Here is a 25114-nt window from a genome sequence, read left to right on the forward strand (position 1 = left end):
AAAATAACAATTTTGTAACAAAAAACTGTTTTTGGTACAAAACTTTAAAATTTGGAAGGAATTCAAAAACTCTAACAAAAGAAGTCGAGTATAAACATACATAAATAATTTTATAATATAAATTTATTTAGGCGTGAACAGTTTTTTTACTAACATTTAACACCATCGCTCTAAAATGCCTTTTATTTTTCTTTAATAATTCATTTTAAAGAAAATAATCTTTTTAAATTGTTTTAGATGCAAAACTCCAACTTAATGCCCGTTTTTATATTTGAAGGTGTCAACTCCTCGTGGACTACTTATTAATAAAGAGGAACTAATATACATTTTACTGTGTAACTTTTAACTATTTCCTCCTTATTTAATTTTACTGTCCCAACTCTAAAAAGAGTATAGTGCCCTTTCGTTATTTTTATGAAGACCCCTGAATTCTTTTAACGAACCAAGAAAAAAATTGTGCCCATAATGCCAAAATGATAAACAAAACACATGTCCACACATACATAAAATGCTGCTCTCAAGGCGAAAACATATGCTGTTTGTTTTTCAAATGTCTATTCTCTTGGTTCCGAATGTCTATTCTCTTTATTCAAATTAAATAATATTTAGACTTAAGCATACTAAATTTTTGGCCTTATCATAAAACAGTTTTCCGAAACAACATACAAGCGGTTTCACAGAAATTGTTCCCTTTTGATTCTTTCGCTGTGTTATGTTGATATCTTTCGTCAACTCTCCCGGTTTCCATCTCTATTTCTTTCTCTATACTCTCTCTGTCGCTCTCTGAATAAAATATTACAACATATGTATGTTTAGTCGAAATTTGTAAATTTATATATTGTTACGAATTTGATAATTATAGATATAAGTTTATTAAATTAGTTTCCGTTAATTTAAAACTTCAAATTGTAACGATAAAATTTCGCTATCACTTGTTGGAATCATCTATTCATTTTCTAGTATTTTCCTGAATTTCTTTTATGTTCTTTTGTTTGCTTACCGAAATGTTAGTTCTTACTCTCTCATAGAATAGCAACCCCTTTGCTTTGTTATTCTGCATTCTCATTTCATCTCATTGTCTATTGTCATTGTTGTTGTAGTAATGCGAGCATATATCTATGTGAGTGTGTATGTGTTTGGCAGCCACCAGACGAATAACTTAATGGTCGTAGATCCTTCTAACATTGTCTAAGAATGTTCTGGCGTTGCCAGAATATTGTAGTGCTACCAGAATGTTCTCGTATTGCCACACCGTCATATATAAAAGCGCTCGCATGCTGCTAACGAGTCAGTCTTAATTAAAGCGTCAAACGAATAACTTCAGTGTGAACGAATTGTAAAGTGTGAAGTCATAGTAAATAAATTGTAGATTGTCGTTATTTAAAAGAACTGTGTTTTAATTGTCGGGTAATTAAAAACGCCTAAATATAAAAACGTAACAATATGTTTGCATTCACACATATGATTTTTATGAAACATTCATGCCCCAAACATAATATATTCTAACATATTAACATAGATGTCCCAAACATTTAGTGTTAGTTTAGGAACATTTCATGTTTGCACTTAAATATATTGTGTTTTAAAATTGTGCCCGAAACACACTGTGTTTGTATCGGAACATATGAAAAACATATTTTTCTTTCTATTTCTCCATATTCACCAACCTATTGGCCTACTGATTTAAATAAATTCCCTGATTTGACAGACTTCTGTATTTCAAAGGGTATCCCGGCTGAATCTGTAAAATGTGAATGTAGCGAAGACGTATTCAGATCACTCCCCACCCAGTATTCTTAACCTTGCATACACAACGAATCGAAAAATATCATAAATTGCAAACTTCATAATAAGAGAACTAACTGGCATTATTTTAAATACCAAGTCAGCAAAAACTTAAATAAGAAACTCTCTTTAAAAACTGAGTATGAAATAACTGAAGCTGTAGAACATCTTGTCCAAGTAATTCACAATGCTTCATGGAATTCAACGCCAAAAACAAATTTGAAAGATATCTGACCGTATCCAATACCGTGAAGAGAAAAATAATAGAGAAACGAAAGGCCAAAAGCAGTGGCAACTATCTAAATCTCCCGAAAACAAACGTCGACAATACATGATGAACAAATTGAGGAGGAAATTCTCAATCTTGGCCCATCTAAATTAAGTGACTATTCTTTCTGGAAAATTACTAAGAAACTAAATCTGAACGATAAAACAATTTATCCAATTCGGAAGAGTGACAGTACATGGACAAAAAACAACACTGAAAAAGTAGAAACATTCGCTGACCCTTTGTACAATGTATTCGCTCCCAACAGTTGCGAAGAAACTCCAGAATATATTCAAATTTTTTTAGATCAAACTCATTACGATCCCAAACCAAACGAATTGTTAGCAAATTTTCGATTTAATTCCAGAAAACAAAAATCAGATGAAAGCTGCGCTCAGTTTGCTGTGGAATTACGTAAGTTGGCAGTCGGTTGTAATTTTGGTGCACATCTAGAAGTGCGTTGTTGTTGTAACAGTTTTTAATGTAGTTTCATCCATTTTGTTCTATGCTTGTGTAGTTCAGCTGGTAGCCAGATCAAGGAACTCCGCGACAAGGATGGGGTGTGTCCAGAGTATAGTGCCCTTTCGTTATTTTTATGAAGACCCCTGAATTCTTTTAACGAACCAAGAAAAAAATTGTGCCCATAATGCCAAAATGATAAACAAAACACATGTCCACACATACATAAAATGCTGCTCTCAAGGCGAAAACATATGCTGTTTGTTTTTCAAATGTCTATTCTCTTGGTTCCGAATGTCTATTCTCTTTATTCAAATTAAATAATATTTAGACTTAAACATACTAAATTTTTGGCCTTATCATAAAACAGTTTTCCGAAACAACATACAAGCGGTTTCACAGAAATTGTTCCCTTTTGATTCTTTCGCTGTGTTATGTTGATATCTTTCGTCAACTCTCCCGGTTTCCATCTCTATTTCTTTCTCTATACTCTCTCTGTCGCTCTCTGAATAAAATATTACAACATATGTATGTTTAGTCGAAATTTGTAAATTTATATATTGTTACGAATTTGATAATTATAGATATAAGTTTATTAAATTAGTTTCCGTTAATTTAAAACTTCAAATTGTAACGATAAAATTTCGCTATCACTTGTTGGAATCATCTATTCATTTTCTAGTATTTTCCTGAATTTCTTTTATGTTCTTTTGTTTGCTTACCGAAATGTTAGTTCTTACTCTCTCATAGAATAGCAACCCCTTTGCTTTGTTATTCTGCATTCTCATTTCATCTCATTGTCTATTGTCATTGTTGTTGTAGTAATGCGAGCATATATCTATGTGAGTGTGTATGTGTTTGGCAGCCACCAGACGAATAACTTAATGGTCGTAGATCCTTCTAGCATTGTCTAAGAATGTTCTGGCGTTGCCAGAATATTGTAGTGCTACCAGAATGTTCTCGTATTGCCACACCGTCATATATAAAAGCGCTCGCATGCTGCTAACGAGTCAGTCTTAATTAAAGCGTCAAACGAATAACTTCAGTGTGAACGAATTGTAAAGTGTGAAGTCATAGTAAATAAATTGTAGATTGTCGTTATTTAAAAGAACTGTGTTTTAATTGTCGGGTAATTAAAAACGCCTAAATATAAAAACGTAACAATATGTTTGCATTCACACATATGATTTTTATGAAACATTCATGCCCCAAACATAATATATTCTAACATATTAACATAGATGTCCCAAACATTTAGTGTTAGTTTAGGAACATTTCATGTTTGCACTTAAATATATTGTGTTTTAAAATTGTGCCCGAAACACACTGTGTTTGTATCGGAACATATGAAAAACATATTTTTCTTTCTATTTCTCCATATTCACCAACCTATTGGCCTACTGATTTAAATAAATTCCCTGATTTGACAGACTTCTGTATTTCAAAGGGTATCCCGGCTGAATCTGTAAAATGTGAATGTAGCGAAGACGTATTCAGATCACTCCCCACCCAGTATTCTTAACCTTGCATACACAACGAATCGAAAAATATCATAAATTGCAAACTTCATAATAAGAGAACTAACTGGCATTATTTTAAATACCAAGTCAGCAAAAACTTAAATAAGAAACTCTCTTTAAAAACTGAGTATGAAATAACTGAAGCTGTAGAACATCTTGTCCAAGTAATTCACAATGCTTCATGGAATTCAACGCCAAAAACAAATTTGAAAGATATCTGACCGTATCCAATACCGTGAAGAGAAAAATAATAGAGAAACGAAAGGCCAAAAGCAGTGGCAACTATCTAAATCTCCCGAAAACAAACGTCGACAATACATGATGAACAAATTGAGGAGGAAATTCTCAATCTTGGCCCATCTAAATTAAGTGACTATTCTTTCTGGAAAATTACTAAGAAACTAAATCTGAACGATAAAACAATTTATCCAATTCGGAAGAGTGACAGTACATGGACAAAAAACAACACTGAAAAAGTAGAAACATTCGCTGACCCTTTGTACAATGTATTCGCTCCCAACAGTTGCGAAGAAACTCCAGAATATATTCAAATTTTTTTAGATCAAACTCATTACGATCCCAAACCAAACGAATTGTTAGCAAATTTTCGATTTAATTCCAGAAAACAAAAATCAGATGAAAGCTGCGCTCAGTTTGCTGTGGAATTACGTAAGTTGGCAGTCGGTTGTAATTTTGGTGCACATCTAGAAGTGCGTTGTTGTTGTAACAGTTTTTAATGTAGTTTCATCCATTTTGTTCTATGCTTGTGTAGTTCAGCTGGTAGCCAGATCAAGGAACTCCGCGACAAGGATGGGGTGTGTCCAGAGTGATCTGGTAGTGAGATGGGTAGGCTTAGCTGGGCAAGCAAAAAGGTGACGAGTGTCATGTGGCCCTTGATTATATATGGGACACACGTCAGCTACGCTGCTATCAATCACTGATAAGTATGAATTGAGGCGGCTGCACTTGCCTGATCTTAGTTGGGCCAAAACTACCCTTGTCTGCCGTGGGAGGTCTCTCTCCTCCGGTGCAATGGGCGGCGGCCGGACTCCGAGAACAGGATTAACCTTGTAGCTTCTCACCGCTTCAGCTACAGTATCCTCATGAATCCTGTTCAGACCTGTCTGGTATGCTGCCTGATCTAGAGGCTGGATCTCGGGCCCTGGAAGGTGAAGATCAACCTTTACATTCCTGGGTGGAGGTTGTCTATCCACAAGATGGTGATTCGGATGACAACTTCGATGGCAACCCAAGAAGTACTGCTTTGGGCATGCTAACCATTGCACCACGGTGGCTCCCTGATCTTGCCTGATCTTAGTTGGGCCAAAGCTACCCTGGTCTGCCGTGGGAGGTGTGTCTCCTCCGGTGCTATGGGCGGCGGTCGGACTCCGAGAATAGGATTAACCTTGTAGCTTCTCACCGCTTCAGCTACAGTATCTTCATGAATCCTGTTCAGACCTGTCTGGTATGCTGCCTGATCTAGAGGCTGGATCTCGGGCTCTGGAAGGTGAAGATCAACCTTTACATTCCTGGGTGGAGGTTGTCTATCCACAAGATGGTGATTCGGATGACAACTTCGATGGCAACCCAAGAAGTACTGCTTTGACAACATGTAATTGTGTCGACGCACTGGGATGATCTTGGTGTCCGCATAAAGGAGATCCAGGGGTGTACTGCTGAGACATCCTGTTGCGGTTCAAAGGGCAGCGTTCTGACAGGTCTGTAACAGGTTGGCTGATAAGTCCCGGTCTGACACATAGATGGCGTCGCTAGTATTAAATGCATATTATTTTTATACAGTACCAACCTTCAAATGATTCGTGTCAAAATTTGACGCATGTAAGTCAATTATTTTGTGAGATAGAGCGTCTTTTGTGAAGCAAATTTTGTTATTGTGAAAAAAATGGGAAAAAAAAGAATTTCGTGTTATCAAAACAAAAAAATACTGTTTCTGAAGGGAAAAAATACGGTGGAAGCAAAAACTTGGTCCGGACTCTGCCCCAGGGAAATAAACAATCGTGTATGTTCTGGGAATTATTCCCATAGGGGTTGTTCTGCATGCAACTTTTCACCTCACAGATGGGAGAACATTGCACGGACAATTTTTTTTATTGCATTCTTCTATATTTGCAAAACGAAGGATTTAAAACCAAAGTAAATTATTTATTTTGAATCTATCATATGTTTTCTATGTGCTTCATAACTATTTGATGATAAAATAGCACAAAAGACCTCTTAAAAACAAAATTTAAAAATGTATCACAAATTGTGATGGTGGTTGCTTAAAAGCAGCTGATTTTGTGTAAGTTCGAAATGTTGCAAGAGTTTGAGAAAGCGCATTGAAACTTTTATAATTGAGAAAAATAATGATATTGCTTGTTAATTGTTAACGGATTTTGTATGAATACGATTAGTCTTACATTTGAAATAAAAACAAATTACTTTTTGAATCAAATCAAATAAATGAAAACAATATTTTTGAACCCAAAATTTCTTTAAACGATTGGGCAACATTACATCTGCAAAGCGTCACAAGCAAGAGTCAGTCAAGCATAATAAACTGCGGCAACATTTCTCGCCGTTGGTACAAAAATATTTTACTTCAAAAAAATTATTTCTTTTATTTACTAAAAAAGCATAACATACAAAATATTCGGCAATTTTGAATTTGTAATGCGATGAAAATTAATTAATTTCTTTTGTAGTCGATTTTAGTGCGTACATAACGATTATTCCTAACGGCGTTAAAAGTTTTTGCGCATCGTCTTAAATCTTCAAATTAGTTGCTCGTCTCTGAACTCTTACAAAAGTAAACAAAATTAAATTGGTAAACATGTAAGTACATATTTGTTTATTTTTTATAAATATTGTATATCGTACTATTTATCGTTTAGGTCTTCTCGAAAAACTATCTACCACGATGAGATTCTGATAGATTTCATGGAATCAAATCCGGATATAGCCATGGACTATAGTAAAAAAGAAAAATTAACCCAGGATAAATTGTGGTCGGAACTAGCCGACAAACTAAATGCCTGTGGCCCAATCACTAAAAGTGTATCAGAATGGAGAACTTTTATTTTTATGGTTTTATTTATTATTCTTTTTATTACTTAAACATATGTACCTTATAAATAGCCAATGAATAGTTCCTTATAAATAAGTAAAATGAAATATATGAATATAACTACATTCTATTATAGATTTTATTGGTTTAACGAGAGGGCGATATCTTCCCGAATTCTTGCACCATCGTTGATGTTGTGTAAATGCTGGGATTCGTCAACTTCATCATCATTGTCCATAGGTAAAATTAAAGAATCATCATCTTCCATAGCCACATTAAACTGTTTGCATATGTTATGCAATGCACAACAAACATTAACAATTTTAACTACCTTTATTGGCTTGAAGTATAGTGCCATTTGTAAGCATCTAAATCGACTTTTGCAATTTCCAATAGTTCTTTCGACAATGTTTCTTGCGGCACAATGGTGTTTATTAAACCGGCGTTGGTGTTGATTCTCAGGACTTCTGTATGGTGTTAAAAGATATGGTTCTAAGCCGTATCCGGAATCTCCCAAAAGCCAGCTGTTTTTTGTACGATTATACATTTGAGCGTAATAATTTTTGAAATCACTCAAATTCCAAATGAAAGAGTCATGACACGAACCAGGCCTACTAGTATCCACGACTCTTATTGTCATTTGGTAGTCACAGACCTAAATTTGACCGAAATTATCAATTAAAGCTAATCAAAGTTTAGTATGAATACTTACGATCATTACATTTAGGCTGAAGTAGCCCTTTCTGTTGTAGTATAATGCTTCCTGTTCAGAAGGCTTTATCATACGAACGTGTGTGCCGTCTATGCAGCCGACTATGCCGGGTATACCATATTTTTGAAAAAAATATAACTTTGATGCATTTATTTCTACAGAACTCATATCCATTGTAATCCACGATGGACATATGTGATCCTCTATGGTATTTACAACTTTCCACAATATTTTACAAAACGTAGTTCTTCCAATGTTTAGATACATATCATTGGCTATAACTCCTTGAAAAGAACCAACTGCAAAAAACCTTAAAGCAGCCGCCACTTGAATTGGGGCTGGTATGGACCCATGTCCAAGATATGGAGAAATCTTGTCAAGAATAAGCGAAAATCCTTCCTTGTTCAAACGGAATAAGCCCACAAAACTAAAAAAATAAAAGAAGTCAGCCGAGTAAATATTATAAAGTCATCTTACCAAGAATTTGGAATATCCATTGGATTTGTAACATCGCGCAATCGGCGCCTTTGTATCCGTGTGTCAGAAAATGAGTTTCTTCGTATACCATTAACCATTAACAAAAACGAAGCAGGCATTTTGATTTTTTTCCAAAAAAATTGAAAAATACTTAGTTTATGACAGCAATGTAAACAACTTGTTTACTTTTTTCTGCAATCCATATGATTTGCAGATTTTCATTTTTCGGCAAGGGAATTCGAAAAATCTTGTTTCACGGGAAACACAGAAAAACTAAAAATTTTTGTGGGGAGATGCATGTGAGAGGTGAAATCTCTGTCACGTGAAACCCAGAACATACATGAATAATTGATTGGTATGCAAAATTCAAGCGTGGTGAAATGAGCACGGAGGACGGTGAACTCCCGAAAGAGGTGGTTACCGACGAAAACATCAAAAAAATCCACAAAATTATTTTAAATGACCGTAAAATGAAGTTGATCGAGATAGCAGAGACCTTAAAGATATCAAAGCAACGCGTTAGTCATTGCATTCATCAATATTTGGATATGCGGAAGCTCTGTGCAAAATGGGTGCCGCACGAGCTCACATTTGACCAAAAATAACAACGTGTTGATGATTCTGAGCGGTGTTTGCAGCTGTTAACTCATAATACACCAGAGTTTTTCCGTCGATATGTGAGAATGGATGAAACATGGCTCCATCACTACACTCCTGAGTCCAATCGACAGTCGGCTGAGTGGACAGCGACCGGTGAACCGCCTCCGAAGCGTGGAAAGTAATGGCCTCTGTTTTTTGGGATGTGCATGGAATAATTTTTATCGATTATCTTGAGAAGGGAAAAACCATCAACAGTGACTATTATATGGCGTTATTGGAGCGTTTGAAGGTCGAAATCGCGGCAAAACGGCCCCATATGAAGAAGAAAAAAGTGTTGTTCCACCAAGACAACGCACCGTGCCGCAAGTCATTGAGAACGATGGCAAAAATTCATGAATTGGGCTTCGAATTGCTTCCCCACCCACAGTATTCTCCAGATCTGGCCCCAGCGATTTTTTCTTGTTCTCAGACCTCAAAAGGATGCTCGCAGGGAAAAAATTTAGCTGCAATGAAGAGGTGATCGCCGAAACTGAGGCCTATTTTGAGGCAAAATCGAAAGAGTACTACCAAAATGGTATCAACAAATTGGAAGGTCGTTATAATCCTTGTATCGCTCTTGAAGGGAACTATGTTAAATAATAAAAACTAATTTTGACAAAAAAATGTGTGTTTTTTTTAACCGGGGACTTATCAGCCAACCTGTTATATTAATCCACTGCGTATCACTCGGTGTCCACACTGGCGCTGCACAGTTTACCACTGACCGGCCAATCGCCTTATATGTAGTTAACGAGGTTTCTTTTTCCGCACCCCAAGTGCTGCCGGCAAGCGACTTGAGGACCTTGTTTCTACCGCGGAGCTTATCACAAATTGCAGTGGCATGAGCGGACGACTTAAAAAGGTTGTCGAATGTGACCCCGAGGTAGACATTCAATCGATCGCAAATGTCATCAACAATCTGCCCGGATGCCATGATCGTGCAATCGGCTGCATATGACACAATCTCGACGCCGTCAGGATAGGGTGGAATCGAGGACAGGTAGAGGTTAAACAGTGCCGGAGATATCACCCGCCCTGGGGAACTCCCTGTTTAACTCTACGGGGTTTTGACTTCTTGTCCCTGAATTCCACGTACGACTGGCGTCCACAAATATAATTCAGAGCCCAACGCTTCGTTCCTGCCGGTAGGGACGTATTCTCGATGTCCTCGAATAATGTGGCATGGTTGACCGTATCGAACGCTTTCGATAGGTCAAGCGCCACCAGGATCGTCCTATGACACGGCTTGGGCTGATTAAGTCCCCTATTGATATGTGTCGAAATGGCATGTAAGGCTGTCGTCGTTTGTGTACCTCCATGTTGATGGTGGGCAGCTGGAAAATTCTCTACAAGGCTGGGGAGGAGTAGTTCCTCAAGTGTCTTGGCTACTGGCGAGAGAAGGGATATCAGTCTGTACGATTCACCTTTACTCGAATCTTTGCCTGGCTTCAGTAGTGGAATCACTCTTCCCATCTTCCAGACATCGGGTATAATGAGTGATTCCAAGGACAAATTGAGGAGTCTGGTCAGGTACTCAACTCCAAGTATTCGCTGAGGATAACTTCGGCTGCGGTAAATTGTGGTGTGTCGTCGGCTCGGAGACCACTAATGCGACGAGTGGCTCTCCTTTTCGCTCTATCACTCTCGGGATGCTCGACAAACTGTTGGTTGAAGTATTTGGCGCATCTCTTCGGATCAGTCACAGTCACGTCGCCAAAGGTAACTGAAATCCCATCATCCCTTGTAGCGGGGTTCGAGAGGGCTCTCACTGTTGACCACAATTTACCAGTTCCTGTATTTAAGTTACATTAGGGCTGTTTTCTTTTTGCACTGGATGGAACTTTTGTATGTGATTCGTTGCACTGGTGTTCTATCCAGTGCAACTATCAGTGCAAGTCGCACCAGAGTTACCATGGTAAGATAATTTTGTAGTTGTCAAAATATGAGTTGGCAACTACAAAAATTGGATTGGCAACTACAAAAATTGGATTGGCAACTACTGAAAATATCAAACGAAAATAAATAACAAACATGTCGCAGAAATTGTAAGTACAAGAAATATTTCTAGATTTTGTTTAATAATTTATTTATAAATTATAGGAAACGAAGAGGGTGGACCAAATCTGAAACGCTCCTTTTTTTATCGTGCTATAGTGCAAGGAAAGAGGATATTGAATATCCTCGTAGAGAAATAAGCGCCAATTCATGTGTGTTGGAGGACATGATTTTTCAAGGGTTTAAGGTTAGAATCATATTTACAATTTAATATTTAATACATCCCATTTACTAGGATACCAGCATAACGCCAGAAAGCCTGGAAAATAAAATGAAATCTTTATTAATGGCCTATAAATCTGCAAAAGACAATGCTGGGCGCACAGGCGCTGGTGCTACTTGTGTTCCATACATGGATGAAATGGAAGAGTTGTTTGGAAGGCAGCCAACAATTTCCAACTAACATTCATTAGATGTAGGAATAGAACAAAGATGTACTCCTTCAAAACTTTCAGGTATTTTAGTGAATTCAGTGCTTTATATTGGGGTTTGATAAAATTGTGACCCTTATAGAAAGATAGAACTATTGTCTAACAAATGCTTAAATAGCTAAGCGTAAACCTCTTTCTTTATGTTTTAATACCAGTGGAATCTTATGAAAATATGTCTATTGAAATTCTCTCCGAGGGCGAATATGAATATAGCCAAGTTGTATATGAAACTCCACTATATTCACAAACCACAATTTCGAAGGCGGCAAAGAAAATTGCAGAAGACGAGAAAAATGCAAATGAGAGGTTGTCAACCATTGGCTGTGCCAGAAACTGAACGAAAACAACCTCGCTCCTGGAATGCAGGCAGGCAGGTCATGATCAGTATCAAATAGATGCTGGACAAAAAGAGTTTGGAGCCCACCACTGCAAACAATGCGGCTTAATCTATACAGTCCATGAACCCGAAGAAGAAAAACTCCATCGTGATTTTCACGCCTCTCTTCATGTTTTGCAATTTAAGGGTTGGATAGATGAGGACATCATGGCCATATATCCCGAATGGGCCCGATGGTCGCATTATCCGCTTAACAGAATCAACTGCCTTGAAACGTAAGGAACGTCTAATGGATGTATTAAAAATTGTCGATAAAAAGCGGGGCTTTTCGTCGTACATTGTACCAAAAACGTTTGTTGCCTATTTCGCCGTAAGAAAAATGCAAATTGTGGGCTCATGTTTGGTCCAACCACTGGAAAAGGCCAACAAATATATGTGTGTGGATGGTGTTGAAGCCAAGTAAGTTAAACCTTTGAAGCCAAGTAAGTTAAACCTTCAAACAACAAATGAAAACAAACAAACGAGTAAGAAATTCTTAATTTCCTTCCGATTTTAGGTGTTGCATTTCACGCATATGGGTTTCCCCTTTACATAGGCGATTCCACATCGCTACCAAATTGATACAAGCAGTGCAATTAAATACGATATATGGTGAAGAAATACCTTTGGATAAAATAGCCTTTAGTGCCCCCACTGAAATGGGTAAAAGTTTCGCTCAGAAAATTACACAAACCGATAACTTTTTGGTTTATCAATAAATTGAAAATATGCAGATAATTTAGAGATTGTTACTCCATCGATATAAGACAATTATGCTGGAAATCAATTGGTCTATTTTTAGATTTTATTTTGCATGTTTATCATTTTGTTTTTTTTTTTATAGAAATAATGATGCCCCTAAACTTTATATTTATGGAATTAAGATCAGAAAATGCCTCATTTTCATCTGTCTGTTAAAAACAATCGCTTTTTAGTTTAAATCTTAAAATAGAAATTTTACATGGCTATCAGGATGATGGGGTAGTGTATAGAGTATTTACTTGCTCCCCCATCAGGATTACCTATTAAATTTCTTTGTATAGTATGGGCAATTATTTTTGCATTCAAAATGGATTTTTAAATATTAACGCATAATCTATAGTAACATATCCGAAATATATTTGAACTGTACATAAAAACCATTCGCTTTGAATAATCATCATACAAAAATGTTAACGTTCTTTTTATTACTCCAAGTACACATAAAAAATACTTTTTAGCAACACATATAACTACAAGTTATTCGCTTTTTTCATTTCGTTTTGAATTTTATTATAGGTTTCTTAAAGGCATTGCATTTGCTTACATGTTTGTCAACTGTTATTTTAAACCAACATATATACATACAAACATATTTTTTTCATTTGTAAGAATATTTGTTTTTTTATTACATACTCCCCAGCTAGCATTTTTGTCGTTTTTTAAGCACTTTCGAGTCTTTTTCGAGTCTACTTGGCGATTAAAAAGGCAGAATATGAGCTCATTTTATGAACATAAAAGACTCTTTTGTCGGGAGAAAAACGTGACTACCCGCGACTCTTCTTTATAAATCATTTATGAGTCTTCTTCTATAATATTTTAGAGTCTTTTCCGACTCATTTTTTAGTAGCATTAAAGTCTTTTTTGAATCGTTTTTTGATCAGTTTTAGTCTTAATATACCTCATCTGCGATTCTTTTCCGAGTCGTTTTTCAATTATGATTATAATCCCTTACGAGTCTTTAATTGATCACATATTACTCTATTTATGAGTCACTTATGAGTCATTTAATAGTCATATTTCTAATCGCAAATGAGTCTTCTAAGTGCATTTTTGAGTCGGTTTTCTGAACCCTTTCCCTTTAATTAATAATACGTGTTTTTTTATTAATATAAATATTTAATATTAATATTTGTATTATAATTATTTTAATTAAAATACTTAGTATTTAATAACAATCATTTGTTAATATTTCTTTAAATGAAAAAAAAACAATTAATTTTAATAAAATTAAATAAAAAAATATATATACTTAATCACTTCTTTTCGTTTTTGTTAAACGATCCTTAGCATGGACAAAATGTTTTTGTAATACGACATTCATTTCCCTGTCTGTCGTTTCGTATTTAAGATGACATATATCTAAAAATATATAAGTGATTTTCTTGTAATCAAATTTAATTATTATTTGTATTATAAATATTTACTTACTTTTAATTAAAGTTATTATGAAAGATTTTTCAGCACTGGGCTTAGTGCTAGTCCCCTTCCAGCCATATAATGTAGCCAGTTCATCGGAATATACTTTCCGAACTGAATATCTTAAAAATTGTGCGTGTCCTTCTCCGCCAGTTTTTGCTGTAACCTATTTCTAAAAAATGTAAACAGTGTTAAGAAAAATTATAAATTATCAATTTTATTTGTTAGTTTGTTTCGTCGTCTTTCATACTTACAATTTGTTTCAGCTTTTCTGCATTTTCCTGTAGCAAATTCCCAAATTCATTTAAATCGTTTTTATTATTAAATGGAAGTTTCTGACAATATTATAGAGATTGCCCCGTTAAAATAGTGATTTAAATAAAAAAACATTTGCAATAACTCTGTAAGATCATTATTTGATCACCAAAAGTACTCGAAGATGACTCCTTTAGACGATTTTAAATCGAACACATTTTATGCCCATTAGCGCGAGTCATTTTCGTGCCATTTTTTGGTCCCGTAACTGTTTAAGCAGTTTTTGATTACCAAAAGTACTCGAAGATGACTCCTCTAGACGGTTTTTGTTAGATTTTTGTTATTTTTTGTCGTATTTTATAACGAACTCATTTTACGCCCATTAGCGCGAGTCATTTTCGTATCGTATTATAATCACATAACTGACATAGCAGTTTTTGATCTCCTAAAGTACTCGAATATGACTCATTTACATGATTTTTGTTAAAACAATCACCCAAATGCTAGCTGGGTCTATTCGGATTGTTTTAAGCAAATCATTACAATATAAGGTTCCATCAGCACCGAAACAACCTTAATAAAAAGTGTGTGTTTTTTAATCCTGAATAAATAACATTTTTAAGAAAAAGTATCAATTTATTTTTTACATAGTCTGTTTTTAACTCCATACACTTCTCTGTCTCCAAGCACGGTTGCCGTAGTTACCCAGAAAAAACTAGGTAACCACAACCCATTACAATTGGCATCAGTTTTCATTACACGTTGCATTACATTGCGATGAGTTATAATGACTTACTTGTAATGACAAAAATAAATACTTCTCGGTAATTTTCCAATTGTTATTGTCAAATTTTTAGGCAGTTGGCTTAATAAAATAGAATAAATGATGGTACCATTTTTAAGGCTTTTAGTTCGATTGTTTTTAAAATTAAACGTTTTGTGCTTTTTAAATAAAAACAAACTTAAAACAGTGAAAATACTGTTTTCTGAGAATAAATCAATTATTTCCTTTAAATACACATTTGGTAGCAAGACATCATTAAATTAAATTAATCCTGATTTATTGTTTCTCCAAGTTATCTGTACCAAATAACTTTTTTTTTAATTTTTGGACTTAGGTTAAAACTAAATCCATTTACTGCATTTCTGTTGTCGTTTTGCAAACAGTCTTGTGGAATTTAATTCTTTTCCTTATTTTTGCCACGTTCTTCGTTTTCAATATCTTTCACTGCTGGTGGATCATTGAAAGGTTGAACTTCTCCCGAAGCCCAAATACAATAAACTACAACAGTACCACAGAGAACAGCAAAAGCCACCCAGAATAACAAACGCCATTCCAGTAATGTATCATTTGGTGTCATAACTCCCACCAAATATGGTGTAATTACACCAGTTATAGCACCAATACCATTAGTGATGGCCATCAATGTACCCGAATAATTCGGACTCATATCAAGTGGGCTAAGTTTCATGCCAGCATAGAAAGCACATTACAAATTGTAATGAAGGCCACAACAGCAACACGATCACAACCAGCATAGGATGCAGCAACCATGAAAATAGCAGGACCAAATGCAGCAACAGCAGTCATCACTTTACGGGTATTTGTAATACTCAAAATCTTTTTGGCCATCAACCAATCACCAATGAAACCAGATGAAATCGAGAAAATCCACATGAATACAAGCCATTAGCTTTGATGGAGAATTGCATAACATCAGACATATATTTGGGTAAATCGGTAACCATAATGTAGAAGCCCCAATCATGACTGATTTGAGCACAGACTTAAGCAATCATAGGTAAATTAGTTAAAATAGCCTTCCAGGGTGTGGGTGGAAGATTTTCATTGCGAACAATGGAGCCCATTTCTTTTTCCAAGTAATCACGTTCGCTGGGTTTGATGTAGGGATGAGAGGCGGGGTCACTAAAGCATAAGAGACTGAAAAATATGAACCATAAAACACCAAGACCACCAAAGAGGTAAAATACAATAGGTCAATCATAGGCATCCAAAAGTACTCCGGATAGGGAATTAGCCAATATAGTACATACCACCACCACCCAAAACCAAGGCACCCAATTTTCCACGTTCTTTTAGAGGGACCCATTGTGATAGTAGAACACTTAAAGCTGGGAAAGTAGTACCTTCGCCCAACCCCATCAATATGCGAACAATGATAAGAGCTGGGGAACCCCCTTCGGTAATGGCGATTGGTGTACCAAAGTGAAAATAGCCGTCGATAGAATACCCAAAGTCCATTTACCACCGAATTTTTCAGCCAATAGACCACCAGGAATATGGGTTACAATGTAACCAATATAGAATGAGGACAGAATTAAACCTTGTAATTCTTCGGACCATTCATAATCACCACCACTCGAATAATCAGAGTCCAAATCACCTGCTGGACACACCGCCGCTTCACCTTCTTCTGTATGATTCCTTTTTACGACTAATTCGGTAATGGCAATTGAAAGACTAATTATTTTTGTTTGTTTTTGATATCTATATTTAATGTTATTAATTTCACTTTTTACTATAAATTGGTGGTCTCTACCTCCATTTTTATTTGTAAACAAAAAACTTCATATTGACAGCTGGGGTAAAAGTGTTGCCAACCAAAATCGAAATTTGAACTGAAAAATTTTTGCGTTTTATTTTAGCACTGGTTATCAGTGCAAAAATAAAACAGCCCCATTGCTTCAGGTGCTCTAACCAAGTGTTCCGCTTGTGCTCGTCGAATATCTTACTAATCTCTAGATTTAGTTCTCTGATTCTAGGATCAGCAGGGTTAGCAGGACGGCGTTCATCACGCTCGTCTGCGAGTCCCGCCGCTTCGGCTGGGAAGCTGGGCCTCACTTGGGCAATTCGACCAGCGAGTTTTAAGCGAGCGGCTGCTGCGTTGATGATGTCCCGGAACGCCCTCTGGGCAACATGAACATGAGAGAGGCGGGAGCTCACTGAAGCGGCGATGGGTGTATTCTCTAAAGCCTTCCCAGTTGGCTTTCTTTTGATTGATAAACGTCCGGCGTTCAAAGGTTTTGAAATCGAAGGGTCAGTTAATGGTGAGAATTATGGGGAGGTGGTACGATCCCAATGCAATGACGGGTTGCCAGGAAACGTCATTTATCAGACCAGGCGACGCTAAAGATAAATCTGGAAAATTGCTGCAGTCACCCATAATTCTCGTAGGGGCCTCTTCGTTCACCGTGCAAAATGTGGAATAATCTATCTACTCTGCCAAAGCTATGCCTCTCTGGTCATTACCTAGGAGTGGATGCCAAAATTCATGGTGGGCATTAAAGTCTCCTAGAACCAATCGGTTATGCCCGCACAACAGCCACTCAATGTTTGGGCTGTAACCTGGAGCACAGCTACCAACCGGCGGTATATACACATTTTATAGCTCTATCTCGGCAGCCCCAGACTTGACAGCTACCCCCATACATTCCATATACGGGTCACTAGTGTCTTTCACAAGCGGGATAGGTCTATACTGCATGGAACGGTGTAATATGAAAGCCAGGCCACCACCTCCACTTCTTGTGTGATCCTTTCGAAGCACATTGTATCCATCACAATGGCGTAGGCTGCAGGTGGAATTCAGCTTAGTCTCCTGGATCGCCGCGACCATTATCCTCTTCCGATTCATAAAGTCCAATCTTACCTCGGAGCCCGTTGCAATTAAATTGCAAAAACGATGAACTATCCGGAACTGGAACAACAATATTCGGTGTAAGATGCTGCGGCGGAGAATATTGTTGTACGGGAGATGGGTCACATAGTCAGACGACCCACTGCTGCTATCGCTGGTACAGCATCCTGCCACGTATTCAGTATGACTATATTCGATTTTTCAACCGTCGAACGGAACGGACGTGTTTTTTAATAGCGGATAAACTCATAGTAATAAGTACCTACTACGAATTTCAAGTGTGGTGGGAAATTAAGCCACCATGCAACGAAATTCAAAGACATACACTGGGTTGTTAACTTCAGGGCCCAGTGGACGGGTATTTTTTAATAGCGGATAAACTCATCGTAATAAGTACCTACTACGAATTTCAAGTGTGGTGAGATATTAAGCCACCATGCAACGAAATTCAAAGACATCCACTGGGTTGCTAACTTCAGGGCCCAGTGGACGGGTATCGACTGGAGCTATAAATTTTGGCAATGACAAGTCGAACCTTCTCCAAGGTAACGGCATCAAAAAGGTAATCCCTCACGAAAGAGATTCAAGGAACGCAGAAATGCTTTGTTTATCCTAAAGAAATTAGGATCAGTCGACCCAAGCTCGTTGTCGTCTAAACAAAGCGATGCCTTAAAATGGCCTCAAGGAATTCTTGAGGCTGGAAAAAGGGAACGATCACCGGATGAGCTTCCATCCTCCAAAAGGGATCAACGATAGTTTGCCTCAGTTGCTAAAGACAGCCTTGTAATGACTATCATTAATAAAAGAGCATTGGACCATATGGTTCCAAAGCAAAAATGGGGGGAAATTGAGAATGCTTTGTCTGGCGTCTACTCACAGGTGCTGGAAAAGTTTCCCGGCCCAGATCCTCGACACCAAGTGGCTGGTTGGTATCAAGGACGATTTAAGCTAGTCGCATTTGAGGACCAGAGGTCTATAGAATGTTTTAAAGCTGCTCTGATACAAATTGGTGAAGTTTGGGAAGGAGCTGCTCTAGAGTTAGTCGACCTAGAGCACATGCGTGGATACCTGCAAACCCTCCTGACCCTGAACCTATTTTAAATAGACTGAAACAATGCAATCCAGATCTTCCAACAGCTGATTGGAAGGTTGGCCGTTTGGATGAAGTGGATGGACCAAGACGGCATGCAGTGTTTATATTGAACACTCAGTCTTTGCGACATCTAGCAAATCAGGGCCGTGTATGTTATGGCTTTCATTATATACAAGTTAAGGTATATAAAAACGATCAGCTAAAGGATTCGGAAATCGACAATCCTCTGTCTGAATCAGAAATAAGCGGATCCTCTTGCGATGTCGAGGGAGATACCAAAGATGCAGACATGGATAGACACCTTATGCGAGAGGAGGTTTCAACTGCCTCAAAACTCACCAAAGTTTAACCTATGGTTATTGCGAGAGTCACCTATATCTCTGAAGAGGACATTCTTGATGACTCGATTGAAACGTCGGATGTGACGGTTGTTGAAAATCTCGATGGTCCTACGGATCCTCCAGATAAATCTTCACCATTGTAAGGCTACATGTGCTGCCTTAAAAGTTCTCCTGATGAAAGGGAACAAAGATATAGTTCTCATTCAAGAACCATATGTTTATAGAAACAAAATATGTGAATTAAATAGTCCGGGGCTCAATCTATTGCAGTATACTGGTAATGATGTAAATCGAGCCTGTATAATTGCTAAAAATTGCAATGTGCAATACAGACACTGTCGTTGCCAGCTTAGAAATAGCCAAATGCAAATATTGGGTATCTTCGGTCTACATGGGACATGATAGGGAGATGCCTCCATGTGCCGTTAACACCTTAGTTGAGGAGTCATTGAAAACAAAGACAAAACTCATTATGGGATGCGATGCAAATGCACATCATAGTATATGGGGAAGTGGTGACATTAATACAAGAGGAGATTCACTCCTAGAGTTTATTTTGCGTACTAATTTGGTAGTTTGCAATAAGGGAAATGCCCCAACCTTTGTCACAAAAACAGGCACGAGGTTTTGGACGTCACCTTGGCCTCGCAAGAACTGAATGAAATGATATCTGATTGGCAGGTTTTAAATGAACATAGCTTCTCAGATCATCGCTACATCAGTTTCAAATTTGATGTTCATACCACCAAGACCATATTTCCGCGAAATGTTCGGAAAGCTGATTGGAATAGGTATAGGGAATCGTTCAATATGATGATACCGGAAATACCAGAGACAAATATGAGCACTGTGCAAATTATCGAACATGCAGTGGAGAGGATTACTAAGGCCTTCAACATTTCACTGAAAGCTTGCCCTAGAGGGAAGCCAAGGGGGAAAAATCGACAACCATGGTGGTCTACGGAGTTAGGTAATATGAGGAAAACGTGCAGGAAGCTCTTTAACAAGGCAAAGTCCACCAGAGCTCCTGTGGATTGGGACGCTTACAAGAAGAATCTGAGAGGATACAAGCGAGAACTGAGAAAGGCTCAGCATAACTCTTGGAATGATTACTGCAGCAGCAGGTTTCATTAAAACATCGGACGGCAATTGGACAACGTCCAGGGAGGAGACGCTGGAGGTACTATTGGACACACATTTTCCCGGAAATCAGACGGTTGAACCATGTACTGGCGGTGCCACAGTGGCTCAGCGGCGGTGCCACAGTGGCTCAGTGGAGGGAATCAAAGGTCGTTTTCATACCTAAAGCGGGAAAAGCCTCTCACTCGAATGCGAAGGATTTCCGACCAATCAGCTTATCATCATTCCTACTTAAGACTCCGGAGAGGATGATAGATATTTATCTTAGAACTAGCGTCGATTCAAGTTTACTCTCGAAACGACAGCATACATATTCGAAGTGCAGGTCTACTGAGACCGCATTACATGAACTAGTCAGCTTTATTGAAAGCTCACTATCTGTCAAAGAATACACAATTGTGGCATTTCTAGACATCGGAGGGACATTCAATAACGTCCATCCGAGCTCGATATTAAATGGACTGACAACTCTGAATGTTGATCCATGTATACTTAGGCTGTTAGACGAATTTCTAAGGCAGTGATGCATTTCAGCCACACTAGGACAAGCAAACATACAAAGGTATGTGAACAGAGGCACTACTCAAGGAGGAGTTCTATCACCTCTTCTTTTGAATGTTGCTATAAACAATCTTCTGGTTTCCCTAGAAAAAGAAAGGCTAAAAGTGGTGGCATACGCAGATGATGTGGCACTAGCATTCAGGAGAAAATTCCCATCAACAGTTAGAGATATTATACAGAGAGCCCTCCGGATGACTGAGAAATGGGCGAAAGATAATGGTCATGTACTGCAAGGATCGCAAAACTCCCACGGTTAGGCCCATTTCCTTAGGGGGTATTGAAATTCCCTTTAGTGAGTGTGCAAAATACCTTGGCGTTATTTTGGACAGGAAGCTGAACTTTAAGCTTAATATTGAAGAAAGGGCGAGAAAGGCATCGGTAGCTTTATACTCGTGCAAAAAGGCAATAGGGAAAAAGTGGGGACTAAAACCAAAAATTGTGCATTGGCTATACACGGCAGTGGTTAGACCTATAATGCTATATGGTGTTGTAGTCTGGTGGCAGGCACTTCACCAGCCGACAAGTTTAGACAAAGTTGCATCTATTGCCTTTAGACATTTTGGCCAAACAGTCAGCTGCAACAACGGCTGTGCGGTTGCGCGCACTATCGCTGTGGTCGGAGAAAGGTTACGGTCACAGTTCGGTACTCAAAATAATGCCAGATGTGCCTAACGTAGTGGATTACACCCTGGCAAAACCACTTTTCGACAAAAAGTTTGAGACTCTAATTCCCAACAGTGAGGTGGGGTGTACACGGACCCCGGGGAATAAAAGATATATAGATTTCTACACTGATGGCTCCAAATTGGATGGACAAGTGGGTTTCGGAGTATATTCTAAAGATCTGGAACTTCGAATAGCGAAAAGATTACCTGATCACTGTAGTGTTTTTCAGGCTGAAATATTAGCAATAAGAGAAGTGGTGAATTGGATGAGAAGTAATGCTCCAAGCAATATTGGCATTAATATATACTCAGACAGTCAACCTGCAATAAAATCCTTGAACTCTGTGTTCCTCAACTCGAAAACGGCCATCGACTGCCGCAAATCTCTCACTGAGATGGCTGAGCAGCACAATATTCACCTAATATGGGTGCCTGGCCATAGGAACATACCGGGGAACTGCGAAGCAGATGAGCTTGCAAGGCTAGGAACTACCTTACATATTCCAGGGGAACTAGAATCTGTTGGTATGCCTCTGGCTACCTGCAAGCTCTTACTGCATGATGGCAAATGTTCGATGGGAGAATTGCAAGGGTTGTAACGACACCAAGCAAATATGGCCCCATTTAAACTTAAACCGCAGACAAGATATGCTAGTGTTCTCGAGACGCCAGATATCACTCCTGATATCTGCTATAACGGGTCGCTGCCTGATAGGCGATTTGGCAAAAACTATTGGCGCGAAGTATAATGACTATTGTATGAGTTGTCATGATGCGGAGGAAAAGGAATCAATAAAACACCTCTTGTGTGAGTGTCCTGCATTTGGTGTAAGGCGTAAGCAAATTTTAGGGGCATATAGCTTCAGATTACTGGCGGACCTGGAAAACGTTAACTTAAGCAGTCTGCTAATGTTTTTGGAACAATCTGGTTGGTTCAACAGAAGAAATAATGGAGAAGGTTCAGCGGTTAATAACTAGAAGTGCCCATATGTAATAGGTACTTTTAGTTAATGTTGTATCACAATGGACTGAATAGTCTAAGTGAGCCTGAATTTTAATCGGGCTGCCACTTTAACCTAACCTAACCATGACTATATTCCCGCAGCGATGTTAAGCCGGAGCAGTTCCGGAAGTGCACCCACTCCAAGCCCCGGTTACACCTGACCGAAACCGGCAGACTGAACAATACCATGGTCCGGGGTTCTCCTCTATCCCGGCTCGGACCAACAGCAATCGGAGAAGGCTCCCCGGGATGCACCTTCTTCAACACAAAAAGACGGACGAAACAACACGTACACTGATGTGGCAGCCGCTGGCCAACGGATGGGGCCCATCGGGTCAATCCGGTACACAGAACGCGCCACCGTGGGATTGTAACTAACGTTACATTTTGGTTTTATGCTGAGTACATCAAAAAGTGCAAAATTGAATCTCTGAATTCTTTACCTTTGGTTTTGAGTTTGTTGTTGTTTTATTTAGAATTGAAGAAGGAATAAAGGAAAACTAAAATTATTTTGTGTTTCTTTATTGCTCCTTTTTTATTCGTTTAGAATTAAAAAAAAAAATAATTTTGTACTCATTTCTGCCACTGTATGACAATTTTCGTAATTCACGACAAATCTCGTATTTCACGAATATTTTCGGAATACGACAATTTTTGTGGCTCACTAAAATTCTCGTAATTTCTCGTGACTCACGACAATATTTTTGATTCGCGAAAATGTTCGATTCACGAAAATCTCATGACTCGCTGCAATTTCTGATGAGTAAGTAACATTCATAACTCACGACGGAACCATTAGCAAAATTAAATGTGAACAAAATCCGCGAAGGTGATTACAACTCGGTGAGCTTAAATTTAACCGTGAACGTGAATTTGTTCTTGAGTTTTAGTTTTTATTTCTCTGTTTTACCGTGAGTGTGAATTTTATCGAGAGCGTGAATTGGATCGTGAACGTGTATTTTAATCGTAAGCGTGATTTCGGAGAAATTTTACGCGAATTCAAAAGCACCAATATTCGTGATCAAACTAATCCACCAGAGTAATGTCAAGAAGACCGATATCTATGGTTTCTCCTCTTTATACGATCCCTTCTACATCATCTCCGCATTCCTCGTCACTGGGTCATACCCATCGAATTTTTCCAATATCATTGTTTCTGAAGGTCTCATGTCTAAAGGTGGGTATTAAGTTCGAGTTTAGCCGCTAAAATCACCATTTTTTCACGATTACTTTTCTTAATTAATCCACTTTAAGGAATACAAACTTTGTGAAAATTTGCTTTGGACTATTCCCAATCAAGTTATAATAAAATTTGCAACAAATATGTACAATTTTTCACTTTAGCGGCTAAACTCGAACTTAATACCCACCTTAAAAGTATGTTAATTTACTACTTTAATTACCCAAAGTTGCCCAAAGGCAACTTGACAACTTTAAAAATTACTCACTTTTTTTAATTCTAAAATTTGACTTCCACAAATATTTTATTTGATATGTACTACAGCAATAAAATAATAAAAACGTTCAACATTTGTTAAAATTTTACATATATTTTGCTCTTTCCTACTTTATAACTACAGAATTAGATCTAACATCAGATCCAACTATATAATTATATTTAAGACATTAGCTCTAGGCCAATATTGAGATCTGATCAGATCTAATGCCATAGTAATTAGATATGATCTTACCATTTTTTCCGATCTACTCATATCTAATTTTATCATTAAACTCTTGGATACCTTGGAAATTTCTAAAGCTTTCGGCTTTGATCTCTTCTCTTTCGCACAACAGGAAAATACAATTGGTTCACGACCAACAACAGCTGCTCTGCACAGAAAAAAAGTGTCTCGTAAATTTAAGAAGATTTTTACAATAATTTATTACAAGAATTTTCCAGAATTTTAGTTCATTTTTCGTATCTTCAACGAAAATTAACTGCTCGAAAGGAAATTTTACAAATTTTAAGTAGCAATCGTTTAGTTCATGACCTACAAAATACGATGGAAATTTCCTTAAAAAATTTCTTAACTGGTAGTTAAAAATTCGTTTGTCATGCTATAAATCAACTTGTGAAATGTAAAGTATTTTCTAAATAATAAGTGCAATTTACTATAAGATTTTTTTGTATGAGAAAACATTTTTTTACGAAAAATGAACTTGAAAGCGGATAGCAATTTCTTACTGACAATTCCTATAGTTAATAATTGTTGGAAAAAATTACCTAATGAAATATTTGTAGTTCACATGTGATTAAATTTATAGACATTTTCGTCAAAAATGGTAGATAACATTTCATGAAAATTTTGCAAATATTAAGTTAAACGTTTCATCGTTCATAAACTGGTGTGCCTTTACGAATATTATTCTTAGAGTAAATTGTCAGCAGATGCAATGAACTAATGCATAGTACAGAGATCTTGATCGGAA

General features: G+C 37.5%; 1 protein-coding gene, 1 long non-coding RNA gene and 1 pseudogene across 2 annotated transcripts; 2 read left to right on the plus strand and 1 right to left on the minus strand.

Annotated features, from left to right (window-relative positions):
• The first annotated feature begins 6820 nt into the window (after nt 1-6820).
• On the plus strand, nt 6821-7224 carry LOC142240206 (uncharacterized). The gene is made up of 2 exons (XR_012723190.1): nt 6821-6867; nt 6927-7224. It is a non-coding gene; the product is annotated as an uncharacterized LOC142240206 (long non-coding RNA).
• A 4722-nt stretch (nt 7225-11946) lies between these two features.
• LOC142239779 (N-acetyltransferase eco-like) lies at nt 11947-12555 on the plus strand. The gene is made up of 3 exons (XM_075311550.1): nt 11947-12209; nt 12307-12452; nt 12524-12555. The coding sequence occupies exons 1-3, from the start codon at nt 11947-11949 to the stop codon at nt 12553-12555; spliced, it is 441 nt and encodes a 146-aa protein (XP_075167665.1).
• Nucleotides 12556-15557: 3002 nt separating this feature from the next.
• On the minus strand, nt 15558-23853 carry LOC142239780 (putative inorganic phosphate cotransporter; annotated as a pseudogene).
• Nucleotides 23854-25114: the final 1261 nt, after the last annotated feature.

Source organism: Haematobia irritans, chromosome 5 (assembly GCF_050003625.1).
Source record: "Haematobia irritans isolate KBUSLIRL chromosome 5, ASM5000362v1, whole genome shotgun sequence".
In the NCBI taxonomy this organism is placed as follows: Eukaryota; Metazoa; Arthropoda; class Insecta; order Diptera; family Muscidae; genus Haematobia; species Haematobia irritans.

What these genes read in the sequence shown, in the direction of transcription:
- LOC142239779 (XM_075311550.1), top strand. Translation starts at nt 11,947, where the DNA reads ATGAGGACATCATGGCCATATATCCCGAATGGGCCCGATGGTCGCATT. An exon ending in GTGGATGGTGTTGAAGCCAA is followed by an intron (nt 12,210 to 12,306) that starts GTAAGTTAAACC and finishes TTCCGATTTTAG; the next exon opens with GTGTTGCATTTCACGCATAT. An exon ending in TAGTGCCCCCACTGAAATGG is followed by an intron (nt 12,453 to 12,523) that starts GTAAAAGTTTCG and finishes GAAAATATGCAG; the next exon opens with ATAATTTAGAGATTGTTACT.